General features: G+C 39.6%; 1 protein-coding gene across 3 annotated transcripts in view; it reads left to right on the top strand.

Moving 5' to 3' along the window:
- Nucleotides 1–19,075, top strand: part of LOC135496683 (histone-lysine N-methyltransferase MECOM-like) — a 146,964-nt gene that overhangs the window by 70,011 nt on the left and 57,878 nt on the right. The window contains exon 1 of one of the 3 annotated variants that reach the window (XM_064786145.1): nucleotides 6,520–6,626. The exons of the other annotated variants lie outside the window; for them this stretch is intronic. Coding sequence (XP_064642215.1) covers nucleotides 6,573–6,626 — 54 coding nt within the window. The 5' untranslated portion in view covers nucleotides 6,520–6,572. Of the gene's footprint in view, nucleotides 1–6,519; nucleotides 6,627–19,075 lie in introns of those variants that run through there. 3 annotated transcript variants of the gene reach the window in all.

Here is a 19,075-nt window from a genome sequence, read left to right as displayed (position 1 = left end):
CTCTCAGGTATCTGAGGAAATCAGAAAGGATATTCAACAATGTTTCAGATGTCCGAGCTATCATCAAACCCATTCAGCCAAGAAATTAAATTCATTTACCTGTAATTTAGATCAGATTGGTTCTCTTTGGCATGATATTGCCGTGATGGAAAGGAAATCACATAGGAAGTTGGTGAAACTTCAATTGGCATGATGACCCAACCTTTCCTCAGCCCACTGGACCAAGTAATGACACTTTTTTGCTCTTGTCAGCTTTTGATACTTGTTTCTGGGGGCTTTTGTTGTTGTCGAGATTGCAAAATGTTTCCTTAGCTTTGGGCCTACCCAACCCGACAATTGACTTTTAAGTTTTAAGGGGGGATGCGCGTCCCATCGGGCCGCGTCCTAAATCTGCCTACATCATAATGCATAAGGATTTCATTGGTTTCTAGTCTTTGAATGCACGCGATGAGCATTTTGTTTTAAGAAAGTCAAGGTAACCTCGTTTTTTGCTCACTGTCAAAGCAGGTGTCGTGATGTAGGCACTACGCAGGCCTCCGGTCTTCGTTTTTTAGAGGTTTTGGAATTTGAAGATATCCTCGGTTATGGCCATCTCTGTTCAAAGCAGGTGTCATAATAATGATGGAGGCCCAACCCAGGCCTTCGGTCTTTGTCTTCTGAAAGGTTTTGGGAAATCAAAATAACTTCAGTTTTCGGCATCTCTGTTCAAAGCAGGTGTCATGACATAGGCCTGCTGGTCTTTGTCATTTTACTCAAATGAGAATTGACTAGTATCACACCTAGCTGATGTAATGTAATCCGAATTTCAGAACTTTTACTTGTCATCATTTTGACCCATGACTATAAGGCATTGAATATCACCTCTTATCAGTAGGAATTAAATTGAAATGTAATACTTGGAATCACAATTTTGTGTGAGGTGTGAGCGAAAGCCAGTCACACCTTGGTTCAGTGCACCAGACTTGTCACAAATATCACTGAACCAAGAAATGATCAAAGTGGACTGTGTCACGTAATAGCTTTGAAGGTGGTGCGTTTATCGAGGAAGGTGTTCCTAGGAAATTTGAAGGTGAAGTCTAACTGATTATCTTGGCATTGTTTAGACTAGCATTCTACACCAACAGGTAGTTGTTGTGGTTGAACAACTCAATTCTGAGAATTCGGCAAGAGTTTCTTTTTCTGATGGTTTGAGTCAATTTCAATTATTTTGGATTTTAACGTTTTCCTTTCTGGTACTTTATAAGTCAAATTATTGGTATCATAATGCAATTTCCTTCCAATGCCAAATGTTACTAAAAAAATTTGGATCTTGCATTTGAGTGTTTTTGGGTGAGAAGGTTTTCGGAGATTCTGAAAAACGTCTAAAGGGGTTATTTACTTTGCTGAAAAACCTCCATAAGGTCTGTATTTGTGCGTGTAAAAAAGCAATTTTAAAAAGGTTTTTCAAAAGCAAAAAACCCTTCTTTTCTAAGTGTGCATGCACTGAGTGAAAGCTTCCAGACTAATCTGTATATAAAATGTTGAGGATTTTCTAACTGTACAGCTTTTGTGATCAGATTCTGATTTTTTTTGGCGTGACAATGCTCATATCAGGCAGAGTCACTTAAAAAAGTACAACATCTCTGACGTTGAACAGACATAGAATAATTTGTTACACCCGTGTCACCGGTGATGACCTAGACAGATTGACCTCCCATCAAAAATGAAGTAAAAACCAATGTTTATAAACAGTAGGCTGGCTACCCAAGATGTGTGAACTCGTAAACAGTTGATTCAATGCTCGAGATTAGTTTGTCTTTTTTGTGGAGGACTTTTAAGCAATGCACACACCTCAGACAAAACGAGGAAAAACGTTGTTTTGTGTCGTTTTGTCTGTCATGTGCTGGTGACGAAAACAAAGGAATTTCTTTCTCGGGTGTAAAATATACTTTCACCGAAAATTGTTCTGGTGGTCTGACACATCATTTGCTGCAAACCCATCACAGGGCACGAAGATAAAAAACGTTAGCCCAACTGACACTGCTAATCACAGAAAAGAAGGTATTCCACGTCAATACTTGAATGTATTGAAGTGGAATACCTTCTATTCTTGTATGAGTGTTGTCTGTTTGGGCTGACGTTTTGATCTTCATTTGCCGCTGAGCCAATGTCACGACACCAACTCAGCCAGAACTGAAACACCGTCCCAAGGGCCACCTGTCCCCATAGAATTGAGCCAAATATCCCCATCTTCGAAGACCTGTTTTCCCTAGGGTCTCCGTTGGGGTCTGGGCTCAAATCTTTTGCATCTTTGGTTCAGAAAGCTATCAATTATGGACAGACAGGTCAACTTGGCTCGCTCAGCCAAATCCAAACTGTGACAAATGGAATGATGTGTAGATATCTCTGTCTCAAGATAGTTCACACTTGACGTTGATGGCTTAGTTTGCCCCGTGTGTTCAGGGGATTATAACATCAGCAATGATGCGGGACAAATCAGTGTTTGGTGCTGATAGGATTGGTGTAGCTGGGGAGATGTGTTCAAACATCTGTGGAAGGGGAGGGGGTAAGGTAAGATGGTGCAATTATAGCCCTGGAATATATTTACAATCCTAGACTATGGCCCAAAAAAGGTCATCAATTCACTGTATATGAAACCCAGCAAAACCAGGCTCTGAGCTTGGCAGGTTGAGAAAGACTGGTTGTTCATTTCATTTTTGTCTGCCTTTTGTGAAATCTGATAACATCAATTGCTTCCCTTATTTCCTGGTGTCATTTAGACTCATCTTCTCCGTGACATATGCCTGGTTTTGCTGTAACGGGGCATATGTTGGCTACAGATAATTTGATATGCGAGTCTGATGAGCATCCAGATATGTTCTGCTCAAAGAAAGCCAATTTGTCCTGTTCCCTTCGAAACAAGCTCAATAGCCAAATAGCAGAAATCATGACAGTCACAAAGTATTCACCAATCTTCACTGAATAAAAAAAACGTCAATATGTCCATTTGAGATATGTTTCCACCCGGAACTCAGTTTGGTTCCGATGCAATCAACGCGCGATGTCGTCATAGATCAGATGGCCGCCATTAAAGGTGATCATGAGGCCCAGCGGTCTTCGCCCAATCTCCTCTAAAGAGACACTCCATTCTCCGACCCTGATGAATCCTGTCACCGCCTCTGACCTCTTGCGTGATTTATAACGGTCATTTAGCCAGATTTGCAGGTGGAGATCGTATATTGGGCAATGTCCATCTAATATATCTCCACGATGGTTAGATCTCCGCTGGCCAGATGAGATGGTCATTTAGGGAGCAAGATAGAACAGGATGGCATTATGACTTGTATCAAGAAGTGCAGACTATCGATTTTCAAACCGAAGTCATGATTGAGCCAGTATGGTCTGTGCGCATGGTCTGGATTTGGGTAATGACGCCTGCCTGATATTGGTGGTTTGGAGGCCTTCATGGAGTGCGCCACATTATTTGGCATTGCCGCCTGGGTATTGGATTGATATCTATGAGGATCTGACTTGTGCGAGACCCGGCCCGAGCAGACAATTGCCAAACAAGTACAATGTCAATCAATCTAGATGGCACTGACCCCTCCCCCAGCCTCCTTCACGTCTGTGAGATCAAATAAACCACCAAACCCTTGTCAATTCCAGTGAGAGCCAACCCCGTTCACCTTCCCACAATGGGAAGCAAAATCACCCACCATTACGCCGCAAATCAAGTCTCACCAATTAATTGCAATATATTGAGTTTCTCACTATCCAAAACAAATTGTCATAATTCGCGTAAACGGCCGATTTGCCACCCTTCCCCCATCTCCTAACACCTTCCCTTTCAACTTTTATGAAATGATTAGCGATAATGCCTATTAATATTCAAATTAGTGTAATGGACTCGTCATCTGGTGTGATTTTGATGGGTAACAATCCTGACCTGATTTCGTATCGTCCATTGTTAACCCTTTGTGAATTGAGGGTACAAGTCTGGCTGATCATGAGACAAAATGCAGAATTTGTCCCACTTCCCATTGAAGGATGCAGTTGGAAGAGGAAATAAGCAATCTTTCTGCATCATTCAATTAATAAGGTATAACTATGTCATTTGAACTTAATTGTTGCAAATTTGATAATGATACCACCAGAAATATTGTCACTAAATTGTGCGATGCGATAGACCACCATATTGGTAAAACATTTGAACTAGTGTTTAAACCTTTTTACCTCAACTTGTGTGAAAATGATTGACTTTCCTCTGTATATAGGCATAAAATTTAAATTGAGTTTGAATGACCAAATTTGTTGAACAAAATGAATATCTCTTTTCATGCAGATTTATACTCATGCGTATACATCAAATTCGCCAAGTAAGCATGATAAATCTGTTGGTGTTGGGCAGTCGATTGCTCATCCTACAATCACAGCGCCTCTAAGAGTCTTTCTAACGATTGTAGTGTCATAATTAGTGCATCGTTAGTGTAAACATAACGAGACAAAAATCAAGATGAGATGCTAATTGGTGTAGTTCTATGGTTAGGTGACAATTAGCTGTAAATAGCATCACTTCTTGTCATGTATCCCTCAATATCGCACAACATTGTTGTAGATTTTAGCGTAATTGCGATCGTTATGGTGTCAGAAAGTCTCGTCAATCGCGCCGAGTCTCGCTCAAACGGTACTTATTATCTCATTGGCTCATCTTTCAAGGATGAGTGCGAGTCGATTGCGCTATTTTGTCTGTCGATTGCGCTATTGAGAATAGTGTTGTCGTAATGGTGTTATTGGCAGATCCTGAGGGGGATTATAGCGATGACGAGCTAATTAAACAAGACAATTGTCATTCCGATGGCTTCATATGTCTCTCTTGACGTGATCACTTATTCCTGATTGGCACTGTGTTGTATTGGTTGTAGTTCGATTCTTTGCTTGGACTAAATAATATTTGTATGATAAGGTAAACTGGTACAGTTATAGCCTCTGTTGGCAATGATGTGTACTAGCTCTTTTCAGGGTTTCTTTTACGTATCCTCATGGAAGTTTAGGGTTGAAAGTGAAGAGTGTCGCATAAGCCAAAGCTGGCTGGCTCTTTCAGTAGGGGTGACACTGTAATAAACAATTGTTTTTTTATGGTACAATTATGATTGCTTGAATAGGAAGTGCCCCAGGACAATCCATTCATAGATGGTCGGATACGGTTTGGCTTGTTTATGCAAATAGCTCGATTATGCTTTGGATATTTTGATTTCAGAGGTCAGACGTTGCAAAAAGCGATGCAGTTTGGTTCACATACGGAAAACATAATTAGACCAAATCACAGGGAAATAATTAATCTAATTGATATAGTCGTTACACACTCGTAATTTATAGCTGCCTGGGATAGTTTGGAAGCTGCAGATGGAAAGTGAGCCTCATCTCCTGTTTATGGAGGCTGAAGTTACTACTGTAGGTAAAGGCCTACGCCCTGAAATTTGTAATTGAATTTGAAAAAATATGATAGCATAAATATGTATTAAGTATAAATTTCATCATAGCCATTGTGTAGAAAGATATCATATACTAAAAATACCAGATTTCAGCAAATTTGTATGCAAAATAACTGCACTACGGCATTGTGTATAACAGCATTTCTATTTTCATGGACCACTTGTAATTACGAACGGCATACCCCCTTTAGCGTAATCTAATCACCTTGTAACAATATGCCACCGTCTCAGAATATCTGCAATCGACTACGTACCAATTCGGATTTTCCTGCAACTCGAACACACCAGTCATTTCACCTCTTGACAGGCACCACTAACGGTCTTACCAATAATGACTGCTTTGTGTTAGAAACCCATTGAACTGCTCAAACACACCTCGCTCCCCTTGTAAAGTGGTCAGCACCGTCAACTTACGCTGTTACATTATCAACATTAAATGTGCGACGGCTAAATGATCGCTGCCGACGACGGTTCATTAGCGTGTTGTAGATTTCACTTGCAGTTGTATATTTCACTTCTTCAGGGCTTTCGATATACTCGCGTATGTTTTGTGAAAGCGTTGAGTCGTGGCGTTCAGAGCACGGGAGTTTCATCGATACATTCATTGGCCATCGCTCAATTATTAAGAAATTTGATAACAGAACACATTACGTCCTTATTTAATCTGTGGTGCGACAAATTAACAGATGTTTGAAGAATTTCATTGACAACTTCACAAATAGCGCTATCAAACCTTTGGTGTGATTTGCGAGCTTTTAGAATTGCTAAAATAGCGGAAAGAATTTGCTCACTTTTGAAAAGATTTGACTTTTAAAGTGACAGTACGTTATAGGATTCGGACAGATGACCAGGTGATTGTGACTGGTTCTATGGTCGATCCCAAGTGGAGTCTTCTCAATTTTTTCATACTGTTTTGGAAGTTTGTTGGGCGTTCAGCGTTTCACTTTTGGTAAAGTTGCCAATATTTCTTCACGCGGAACTGACTATATTCACCATTTCGTGCCAGGCCTCTAAATAATTGACAGACAATCAAATTACGGAGTTTCAACACGACAAGGACCAGGTGGACTGTTGACTAGTTCTCTATCATCCGATTGCGAAATGTTTTCATATTTGCCTCCACCATGTGCCCCACCACCGCCACCACCCTATTCTGTAAGTAACATTTATTTCAAATAATTTTATTTTTTTTGTCTTTTTCATTTAACCTTTAGTTTGTAATTATAATGTGTACAAGAAATTTTTTATTGCTTTTAATTTTTTATTGCTTTAAAAGTTTTATTGCTTTTTAATTTTCGGGTGCTTGCATGATATTGTGTGATAGAGTACTGAAGCCTTTTGCATGGTCTGTGAATATTTGTGACCTTCTTTGCTAAAAGTAGGTGCTTGTCGCAAATGAAAAAAAAGGTGAAAAGTGAAGAAATAACAATTTTTCTCAAAATTTTGTTTTCTTCAGAGAAATGATTGTACAAGTCTCAGAAGCTTTTTTCGCACATAACAGAAACTATAATCACAGGCCCCAGCAAGTTAAATCGCTCATTTGCGCGACAGTTTAGCTGTCACCTATTTAAAAACCGAGGGAGTTATTTTAAAGGTGTCATAATCGTTAATCTTCAGGAAAAGTATAATTAAGTGAAAATCACTGACATTATTTCATAATCCTACCTAAAGAGAAGTATATTTTTGGTCTACAGGATTTTACGAGATAATTGCTCATTGCTCAGCAGCTCATATGTATGCAGAGTATCTATAGACGCTGTGTTTCATAATATTTTGGCTAAAGGGCCCAAGTCCCTTAGCAATCAACTAGTTTAACCCTTAGGCTCGTAATGGTTAAACAATTGTTCCTAAAATTCACCGCATCTCATATTTTACTATGCTACAGCCAGCCTCTTTGACATTTGATCCGAACCTGCATCAACCTGTAACCTTTCAAGCTCAGATACAAAGGGTTTGATTAACCTGTGTATCAAACGGTCTCATATCAGATCAAGTTTGCTTGATGTGAGTTTTGTTATCAGTATAGCGCTCTAGTTTCAGGCTTAAAATACAGGTTACCCTCGTGGCTGGCTGCCCTTAATAGAGAGGCTGCCCTTAATAGAGAGGCTGCCCTTAATAGAGAGGCTGCCCTTAATAGAGAGGCTGCCCTTAATAGAGAGGCTGCCCTTAATAGAGAGGCTGCCCTTAATAGAGAGGCTATCTTTTGATAGAGAGGTGTTTGTTAAGGGAGGTTCCACTGTAGCTCAGAAAATAGGTCTTGACTACAAAATTGACTCAGACAAATTTGACGTCACGTCACGAAAGTCACACAATGCAGAATTTCGTCTGAGATCCGGGTGACCTGTAACTGTTCTGTCAAGAGTGCGAAGGGCCATTTGAATTGTAATAAAATGAGATGTGCACACCCTTTTCCAGATATTCATTGCTCCTGAAAATGGACAGGTTTGCCAGATATGAAGTTCACACACTAACAAAATTTGGCAACTGCTGAAACCAGAACTTAACTATGTTTTGTTGATAAGTGTAAAGACTGACTTGATCAATATTGCCAGTCATGGACTTGTCTTCTGAAAAATGGCGGTGAGAGATCAGTTGAAATGAATGGGGTCTTAATCACCAAAAGATGGCAGTGGTCCAGTCCAATGCAGTTAAACTCCAGCCCATGTCAATTTCAACCTCAAAAAGCTCAGTATTGAACCGCTGGAGCAAAGATGAAGCTACATTCAAATTATCCAAAATCAAATTTTCCATCTTGCAAGAAGCTGTGAATTGAAATCAATATGATTTTAATGTCTCTAGCAGTCAAAAGATCAAAATCAGAATTATCAAAGTTTTGTAAAAAAATTACCAGATATGTTTAAATTAAAGCTGAATTTAATGGAAGAAAAAAGAAATTCATCTCCTTAGGAAATTAGCTTGACATTGGGGTCGGTGGTGGAGTCATAACCAGATGAGAAAAATCGTCAATAATTTTCTGAGAAATCTTTTTTTTAGTTTGTCCTCGGGCATTGACATCATTCACTCGAAAGTCAAATATTTTAAGTGTCTTTAATGTTTGACTTGTTTTTCTCCAGTTCATTATCGAAGGAGTTTTGAGCAATCGGGGTATCACGCGTCACATGGTGATCATCGCGAGAGTTTGCACACATGAAAGGCCGAAAACGCAAATCTTAATTCGTGATTTGAGAAATTCATCAACTGACACTGGCGGTGGCATTTTGGAATCGATAGTTCAATTTCGACGTAAAACAACATCAGAAGGTGTCATGTCAAAATTTGTCAATAAAATTTGTTTAAAGATTTCAATAGTTTTTCAGAATGGTGTTAAACTTATCGATACTCTAAAGCTTTCAAGTCATCGGTGTTCAACGGACGGGAAATTTCCTCGTGAAAGATCTTGATGACTCGAGGGCGCTTGACTTGGGCGATTCACCTGCGATGCTCGAGGACGAATATTGCCAGCCGCCATTGATTAAAACTGTCACTTTCACCTGACCGTTGCTGCTCAAATTTGTCCATGCGGGTGACAAATGTTCGAAAATCGATGACGGCAAACGGTTATCTTGAAATCCGCTTGTCTGGACTCAGTATCTGTTGGCCAAATATGACTTTGATTCTGAAGTGGAATTCAGTTGGCTGTGTTATTGTACAGGGCACTGAGTATAAATGTACTGAATGTTTGGTCAGGTTAGAAGGAATGGAAATTGGTGTAGGTTTTAAGTTGAGCTTACCTGACTTTGGTGTGTATGTAAAATGTAGATGATGTGCATGAATATAGATGAAATTGTAGACTTAGGGCGGACAAGGTTGAATTCGTGTCTAGTTGGTTGGGATCAATTGACAAGTTGACGTTATATTTACTTGCAATATCATAACTCCCACCCCTCTACCCGTTGTTTCTTCATGAAAACATATTGATTAGTTCTAATAGCAAGGTTTGCTATTGTTTCAATACAGGAGAAGTTATTGAAGATTGTTTGATTCATTGATGATGTAGAATAGTGACCTTGCTATTTGGACCTTGAAGTAGAGCTGACTCACCTATTTGTATGGAAGTAGTGGAATGGGTCACAAATTTCCACCAACCTTACTAAGAAACAAGTCATGTGAAATGGATATGATTGATGAGATGCTTGGCAACTTTGGCTCTTCCTTCAGCATCATTGGTGAACCAGAATTGTTCTGGCATCAACCCATTCACTGCCAAGACATATTTGACAAACTCAAAATGTGAAAAAAACTCCTACGGGTTACCTTATACTCTATTGCAAAGATATTCATTGGAGAGCTTTCACCGAGTGCTTTCAAATGAATACCTGTGTGACATGGTTTCAATAATATTTCCGAATTTTAAACATTTTCTACCTAAATCACCACGTGTAGTAAAAGCCTTAAAAGTGCCTGTATCTTTGAAACCTCCTGGTATTGGGGCAAGTTGGAATGGCATCTTGAACAGTTTTTGTGACTCATACTCAAAGGGTTACCAGCTCTCTGCCTCTTACCTTACCCATGATGCCAGTTTGTCACGACAGATCAGTGGCTGTGGCATTCCCTGCCATGAACTGTGCTCCTTGTTCTGTCGAGTAGCCACCATTACACGGCGCGGCCGATCTTAACATCACTCAATTATAGCGATAATTCGCATAATTACTCTTTAAACCTTGGTTATAACTGTGGTCGGTGAAGACAAAGTGTTTGTGACAAAATTCCCTGGAGGCAAGCCTCTTCATTGCAGAAGGTGGAATGAAAAGTGAAATCAAAAGTTGGTAAAAATTCTCAGCAGCTATAAAAAAGGGTCAGCAAGGCTGGTATCCGGTGGGGGGGGGGGGGGGCAATCCTGGCCCACCTCTCTACTTCCAGAATAACCTTGAAATTGACCATGAAATTTCATCTTTTACAAAGAAAATTTGAATCACGAAGTTTTGAAAAATGAGGGCCAGGTGCCCTCTTTTCACAGGGTCTTTGATTTGCCCCTGGGAATCAATAAAAAACCAGCATATTCTTGTTTTTGTAGTAAACTTTTGGCTAGGTGCTTTGTATATTGCCAAATGAAGTCTTAATTAGATATATCAAGCAAGCAAATCTTTAACTATAAAGATTTCTCAGTTTTATCAACTCTATCAACTAGTTAATTATTCAACTCTATCAACTAGTTAATTATGTATATTGGCAAATGAAGACTTAATTAGATATCTCAAACATATGGAGAAATGTTATAATCGACTGCATAAAATTGGGACTTGAACCATCAGCGCCTAATGGACTAACCGTAAGATAATTCAACCGTGGACCAACTCCTAATCAAGATGCGTCCGCCTCAATACCTGGCGTGTTTTCATCAACGCGGAAAATATCATTCATCTTCTCTCATTGTTGGCGGACATTTGCGACGCGGTACGCTGTCAGCGACGCTATTCACCGCAATTTTATGATTTTCATCACTTGCAATAGAAATAATGGACGCCATCACATTCATCATGTTGGGAATTCGCGACTTTTCATATCCTCTCTCTTAATCAAGTGATGAGCGACAGTCGCTGAAATTTACGAAAGGCGCTCGAGAAAATTAGCGCGGTAATTTATGTCCAATCTTTATCAATTTGACGTTTGGTCTCGCGATGAATGGCGACATGCAATATCGCAGTATACCCAATACGCGCAAAGATGAGTTAGGTGACATTGATGAACTTTAAATGAGCTGGATGACCAATAATAATGGCAACTTTGTTACCTTGTGTCGAACTGGGGTTTGACGGCTGACTCGCGAGGTCATCTCGAGTTGTACGGTTGAATGCGGGCCAAGATTACGAGACACTATTCAAAGAAGACTTACTACTCTTCTGTATATTCCCTTCCCTTATGGTGAGATTTCTGTGAGATATGCTGTAAAGTACCTATTGAACTTCTAATATCACGATGCGATATTAGGAAGAATATCACAATGCGTTATTAGGAAGAAAACATTGATGGATATTGACAATCAAATATTACTTCAAATTTTGATTGGCATGGCGCGGGGTCATGTTACCGGAAGACGGCACCTTGTCCAAGATGGCGGGGCATTTACTGCGATGATCTCGGCGACACAAGTAGTCCTTACTTCCTCCACTTGCGCTGTTTATTGGATTTTTTCGAAAAATGATCACTCTTTGTTTACCAAGGTGACAGATTTGAGAATATTAGGTTGTAATTCAAGTCTTAGGGGATGTCGCCCCGGTGTTGATGATGATCGAAGATGTCCTTTTCTTGATCTCGGGGTTGAAGTGGTGTGTCAATGACTCGTGCAATATCAGGTGAAAGAAATTGTATTTGAGGGTAGTAATGCTGAGAGAAATATGAAAAAGGATAGCCTTGAAAGAACGTTGATGTGGAGGATATGAGTGGAGATCTTGTTCACCCTGGAGAATCAGTTCCCCAGATTGCCAAGAATCTTATCTTAATCCTGACTTTACAAGGGAGGCTTCCAGTTTACCCAGCAGCTGGCCATGGATGGTGCCTCGAAAACTGTTAGCATGACAAGAAAAACGGCCAAAATAACGGCTGAAATAACTTGTGTCCATCTGGTAGCATGGGCAATATGACATTATATATACGCTAAACCTTGAGGAAAAGTAACATCCATATTATTCTGTAGTGCAAGTGGTTACAAAATTTCTCTTAGTTTTTCAAATCAAAAAATATATTTTTGTGATTTTTTATTCGTGAATCCGATAAAATTGTTTTGACCTTATCATCCATTGTCTCAAATTTACCAATTTCACTCCTGTTTCAATATTTTCGTCTTATTTCCTGCGGATATTTGTTTTATGCATCGCTTTCGATGAACTCCGATGAAAAAAGGTCATTTATATCAATATCAGTGATTGCAATTATTTAATCAACCTTCCGTAATTTCTCGGAGGGCCCGTTAATTACAACGAACCCTTTCAACGTCACGTGCGACCGATATTTTTCATACATTTCGAAAAAGTCATAATCATTCAATGCAACTCTGATAGCAGGGCAGGCGAATTTATGGACAACTTCATAATGAGTTTTTTTGTTACAACCTCACAATTACGCTATGAAGATTTTTGCGTTTCATTCTCGGACAATTGAACAGACTTTAAGACCGATATCGTGACATATGGTGTAAATAATTTAGGAGGCTGAAGAAACAATTGAAATGTCAAATTTGTTAACTCGGTAGGAAGGTGAGAATCCATTTGAGTTTTTTTAGTGCGTTTCTCTTGTTGTGCAACCAGGTGTAGAGTGTGAGGGCGGTCAACATTAAGTCAAGTGGTTTTGATAGTGTTTAATTTTGACGTTTAATCAGTGCATAAAATACCAATCAAATTAGAGGATGTCTGTTGTACTTGGTGATTGTGATTCGCAAAAATCTTTGTTTTGTTTAGATTGACTTGGTAATCTATGACAACAGAACTGTCAGTTTTGGCCTTACTCGGGAAAGTATTTTCCTCTTCTTTAACTGCTGCATTCAGCCTACCTAGGCATCATTTCTTTGTTGTTTGCGTGCGCACCCCGGTAGACGCCATTATGACCGGTGCACTCCGTCTTCGGTCAGGTATTTTGGAGTTTCTGTCTTCTAGTCTGATTGCCATTTCCGGCTGATGAGCCTAGACTACTCGATTTGATTTCAGAGTTTTCTCTCCAAGAACTGGTTGTCTACCAGGGCTGAGAAGGCCAGTCTCCCCCTGGGGAAAGTATTTTGACCCATCAGCTTTAATGGGAGCAACACGCAGCAAAATTTAACGGACTGCTAACCAGAAAATTGTCTTGGCCTTAATGAGAGTAAGAATGAGGAAACAGAAAACAAGTAATTGTTTCTTCCTAATTATGTTTGAACATTTCTTGATTGGAATTTGGAAATTTCTGACAAGTTAACAACGAAAACCATATGGTCCTACTCAAAAGGGTTCAGAGGGAAAATAAGGCTTTTGTTACGATCTAGAACTGATGTGTCCCAATGGACCTAGGAGTCGATGCGACGATGGGGAAAATTGTCTTCGTAATCAACCGCTGGAGTTGGTTATGTGAGCGAGACTATGTCATGTGTGTGAGACTCAATACCGGAATGAGATAAGAGGCATCCAAGCTGAATTATCTTAACTTAAAGACGGGACAACTTTCTTGTAATGAATTGAAGATGGCGTCCTTTCACGAGAAAATAATATATATTTTATTACTGTCAGGTTGAAAGTGACCTATTCATTGAAATGATTGGTTTATATATGACTTGATGGAATTTCCTTATTAAATACAGTGGAACCTCCTTTAGCAGACACTGCTCTATCGAGGACACCCTCTGTATTAAGGACACTTCATTGGTCCCAAATTGGTCATCCAATTTTTTCAGAAATTTTTGTGAATCGCAATACCGAAGAAGCGCAAATTGCTTTTGGTTTACAGCATTGCCTCTGAATTATTATTAACTGAATAGGGTTATGCTACTCGGCTGATGCTCATACTCCTGCATCTTGTCTTGAGCACCATCTGGGCTGAATTCAGACAATCTTCTCATCTCAATTCCGTAAATATTTTATCAACCTCTGATGACGAACCTTGGCGTTAAAAGCGCGTCCGATCCGATATCCAACCCCGCAGCTTAAGTGGTTTATAATAGATAGATTACCCTCGTTGGCAGAGTGACATGTGATTTAGAGAAATAGCCGCTTGTCATCGTCTTATTAAATCTTAATATCGCATGTCGGCCATATTGGGCAATATTGAGACGTCCGCGTATTAAGTTACCGTGACGATCGTCGAACCTGTTCATTTCCCATAAAGATCCCCTTCAAGGATTAGTGCAAACAACGATGGAAAATGAGCACTGAAGTACCGAGCGCTCTTATAAGATATTAAACGCGACAAGTAGGGATCCCAGCGTCGATTGGATCTAAGATGAGGCCCCTCCGCATGTCAACTTGTTGACTTGAGGAGAAAATCCAAAAACCGAGTGGTCAGTTTCGTGATTTACTCGCCTCCATTTCACGAAGTAATAATTGCCGAGGACCCTGGGTAATAATCGCGGGACATTTCGAGAACACCGCGATGTCAACAATATGGAAGATGTAATGGCTACTTGCTGACAGGTGGCCCAGTCTCAGTCACTTTAGTGGACATTAGGGCTGGGAAGTAATCGAAAGAGCAGACAGCCAGTTTCGTCTGACGTCCTAGATGATGGTGTTTCATAGCTATTAGCGATGTCAGCGCGCAGCGGGGAAAGCACTTCCTCAAAAGGCTAACGGAGTGGCACAGTGGAAATATCGCCGCCTGTCATCTCTGAGGTCCTAGGTTCGATTCCGGGTCAGTCCCGGTACACTCATGTGATAGAGAGGGCAATGCTCTTCGACAGCGTAAGTTTTTCTCCCGGTCTCCAGTTTCCTCCTACTTGCATTACAATCGTCCAATATTGAATTGGGCTGGAATTAGAGTATATCAATGATTTTTTACGCCCCCGACGGCATTCGCCAGTGCCGCATAAAATATTTACAACACCGAGATGAGATGGTCGGTCGAGTTCTGCGCGGATGGTCCTCATGATGCGGGGATATAAGTTGAGAATCGGTCCGCTGGATGATAATCCCATCGCAGGCTCCTCCGTTCTGTTGAGATGGGCCGATCAGAATGTCTATTATTCTCCTGACTCGTGAAAAGCAGATAAGTGTCTTGTCCAAGGATGTGGCCAAGTCCTATGAACAGCCACAGTGAGGGATCCCGGTACCAGTCAAGGAAATGGGAGGTTCCTGCGAGGAAATTGTGGCCTACCGTAAAAATGTATTGAATCTTATATGGCATCTTGGGAGTATCATGAGTTAATTTACTGTCTTTGTCTGATATTTAATTAGTGTCTCAGAGTAGGTGATTCTTTTTAAGGAAGGATGTGGGAATGGTTGTGATTGATTGATTGAACTAAAAAAGATTATAAGATTTTTTTACATCTTTATTGGATGAGTTTGGATTTTGAATTTTGTAGTTGGCTATTCATCTTCTTCCCTTACGCTTCCATCCTTTTTGATGGGTTGAGAGTTCACTGGATGATTGTAGAAAATGTCTGTCAATGTAAGTCCTGCAGGACTGGAGATGATACACCCGATGATAGACCCTACATCCAAGTTATAAAGAGGGCAAAATATTCTAAAGTTTTGTTGAAAATCATAAGTATTATAATCAGTATACCAGCATCCGCGTACCCTATTGGATTTGGGTCCACTACAGGCCACTGTCCACCTACATACCCTGGCATAGACACTAGGTGGCAAGAGACCCTGACATTATTCTCATCCGACAGACCCTCATTACTTGATCTCATATTGAGTCTCAAATTTGTTGTGAAGAGAAAAGCAATTATGGTTCATCCAGAAATATAATCCTGGGATCAAACCCGGGCCCTATTGCTTGGTAGCCAGCAGGGTTAGCCATTTGCCTATGAGGCTCTTCTTGAATATCATCAGGAAAAAGTCAACTATTGGTGTTAAGTGACTGAGGCATCTGAAGTTTTTTAATGCAATTATCTTTTCATAAACTAATTAAATAAAAAAGTATTTGACCCTAACATTATATTCTAAAAGCTAATTGCCAAGTTTCACTTAAGCTGTTCATAAGATAAATTAAGTAAATTTTCTAATTATGTCTTTTTGAATTGTATTATGCTAATTTAATTCGATGATAGATTGGGCAGTTTAATTAGTGTCAATTATCTGCGGGATCGTTTCAGATTTGATTAATCTGAGTGTTAAATTGGGACTGGATAATAAAAACTGGATAAAGGATTGCTTGTGGATGGACTTCAGGCTTTTGAGGGAGGGCCATCGGCTAGAAAGGAAGAAGGATTCTTTGTTCAACCCTTCCTTGGCTTATACAAATTTAAAAAACAAATATCAAGTAAACTTAGTTTCGGGTGCAAACAATGAGGAAGACAGTGGACTAATCAGTGGCATAGGGAGATGGTCACTGATGTGTTAGGCCTGGGTCATAGCTTTGACTCTCGGAAGGGCCACAACTGTTCTTTGCTGTGCAAGACCTTTGACCTAGTTTGTCTCTTCCAACATGACTAAATGGGTTCCTCGCTGTTTCAGTGGGTTCCTAGCTGTTAAGATGGGTTCCTAGGTGTCAAATGGGTTCTGAGTTGTCAAATGGGTTCCTAGCTTCAAATGGGTTCCTAGCTTTCAAATGGGTTCCTAGCTGTCAAATTGGTTCCTAGCTGTCAAAATGGCTGAGAAAATTCCAGAGATTAAGTTATTGACATAAATTGAAGTTAAAACTTTTGGATTTGCCATTTTGTAATAAATGAAGTGCTTTAAATTGCATTGAATTCAGCATCAAACTGTAGGGAGCTTAAGATATTAGAGACATTTTGATTCCAATAAATTATCTAAAATAATTCTCTCCTTGTGTTTTTATCAAATCGTCAACCAGCGTGCAGAATTCAATCCAAGATTATTCAACTTGATGAATTAAACCGCGCAATGTCGATCTCGAATTTCACTTTTGATGCGATTTCATGGCATGCTGTCCAACATTAGCGCCATTCATGCTAAGTGTCACGTATAGAAATCATAGTCATCAAGAACGAAAGTCTCACAATACTCTGCATGTGGTAAATGCAAAAATGGTTCGACCTGTCTCATTAGACAAACTTGATGCGTTTCTGATCGAGATATTACTTGATCAGTCCACGCTACAAAAACCTGTAGGTTCACCTACTCGTCCTGTATAAGTGGCATATCGATCCTGGTCAACTTTTCTTGAAATCGGTGACCTGCTCACCTGATAATCACCACTCTACGCTGATGAATCTAAATTTATTAAGAATCTTAAATGGAATAGCGATGTCAGTTGTTGGGTCGGCGGCAAAGATGCTTATTGGCGTGTATTCATCATGACGTAGAATCCATGCTAACTTTGACATAAATTTAAAAACACTCTCTGTACGACGTGTACAGTAATATCAGTTCTTATCACATGAAACTGACTTTGGTGAATAGAGACATTATTGATAGCTAAAATTCATTATTTTTCGGTCTCACTCGTATTTAATACACAGACAAATTAATCATCATCAATCGCGATAGGCAAGCGTATCGTTTTATCAATTGCGAGCTTCATTTCAACCGTGTCTTCTCCTTTGATTGGCTGTTCCAAAGTATCTCTGAGACGCTGAATCGCTTTAATAAACGTCAACAGCGATGCGAATTTGAATGTGAAGTATGCAAGATGGTTACGATTCATGATGTCGGCCATTTTTCATTGTGGCAGAGTATGGTATTAGCATGCTTATTGGCGTATAATTTATGTATCGTATTGTAGTGATACCTGTGGGGGAATTAAAAGTGATGTGTGTGAAGTGTGGCGTTGTTGGATCTGGCATGTCAAGACCAGGGCTAGCGTTGTGGTGATAGGCACGTTTATTGGTGTCACTGGTTCTCTTGCCTTAAAGGTTGTGGTTAGCACTACGACACACCATCAATGTTCATTTGCCCTTCCCAGTTTAGGCCTAATGACCCCTATGAAAGCTGTTTCGTGGGGGTCGATGTTACCAAGATTTCCCCTGATTACCCTTTGATAAGACTGTAGAACTATGGAAACTCAGGCCTAGATGTGAAGGGGCTTTGTTCGAAGACAATAGACTGTGTATTGGACTTGGCCTGAATTCTTTTTACTGTGGGTAAGGGGCTAAATCCAACAGACATGCCATGGTCCAATCAGCTTGAAGAAACCTGGAGAGCCTGCAGGTCACAGGGAACTATAGGGGCCATAACTCTCCAATGACTGTGTTATAATGACGTTATGACATTGTCTGTTAAAATATAATACTACAGTACTGGAGAATTGAGACGTTTCTCAGAACTGATGAGCAGATGACTTCTGGAGAACTATTCTGGCACAAACTCAAAGTGATTTTTCCTTTCCATTTTATGGGTCGATCATTGTTAAAAAATGTTGGTACATTCTAAAAAATGATTTCACGCCGCAGAGCATAGTACTGATGCGCACTTTTAGTCAAGTGATCCTTTGAATGATGAAGATTTATGCCATTAATGGACAAAGGAGTGTATTAGCAGTTTGGGAAATTTTTGGTGAGAAGAATTGAAATAATTTCTTTGAAATTTTGAATTATGGTTCTCGTGCATGTTGTCCAAAGTACAACAGATACTATAAACACCAATAATTTTGCAGGTGTTATATTTTCGCGGATTTCAAATAACCTAGATTTACAAAGATGAAAATCACAAAAAATATCACTAAGAAAACCGATTAAAAGTTTGTAATTTGCTTAAATTTAAACTGAAAATTTGTTTTGAAGCAATTTTCAGGAAGCACTAAAATAAATAGGTGCACATATTAGGCTGTTTACAGTACCGAAGTTACTGATGTCGGTCAAAATTAACAATGCGGTCATTTGTATTCTTTGAGCGTGAATAAAAGAGCAAATGCCACAGCTGGAATATTAGGTGTTGCAAATAAAAAATTGTTCGATTTCAAACAAAACGTTTCCAAAGAATTCATCTAGAACAGAGTTATACCAGTATTTTTACTGATTCGCATTTTGAATGATGATTTATTGTTTGTTTGTTTTGTGGTGTCATCTTTGTCATAAAATA

Source organism: Lineus longissimus, chromosome 12 (genome assembly GCF_910592395.1).
Source record: "Lineus longissimus chromosome 12, tnLinLong1.2, whole genome shotgun sequence".
NCBI lineage: Eukaryota > Metazoa > Nemertea > Pilidiophora > Heteronemertea > Lineidae > Lineus > Lineus longissimus.
Note: the sequence above shows the minus strand (reverse complement) of the source record. Positions and strands in the feature narration are given on the sequence as shown.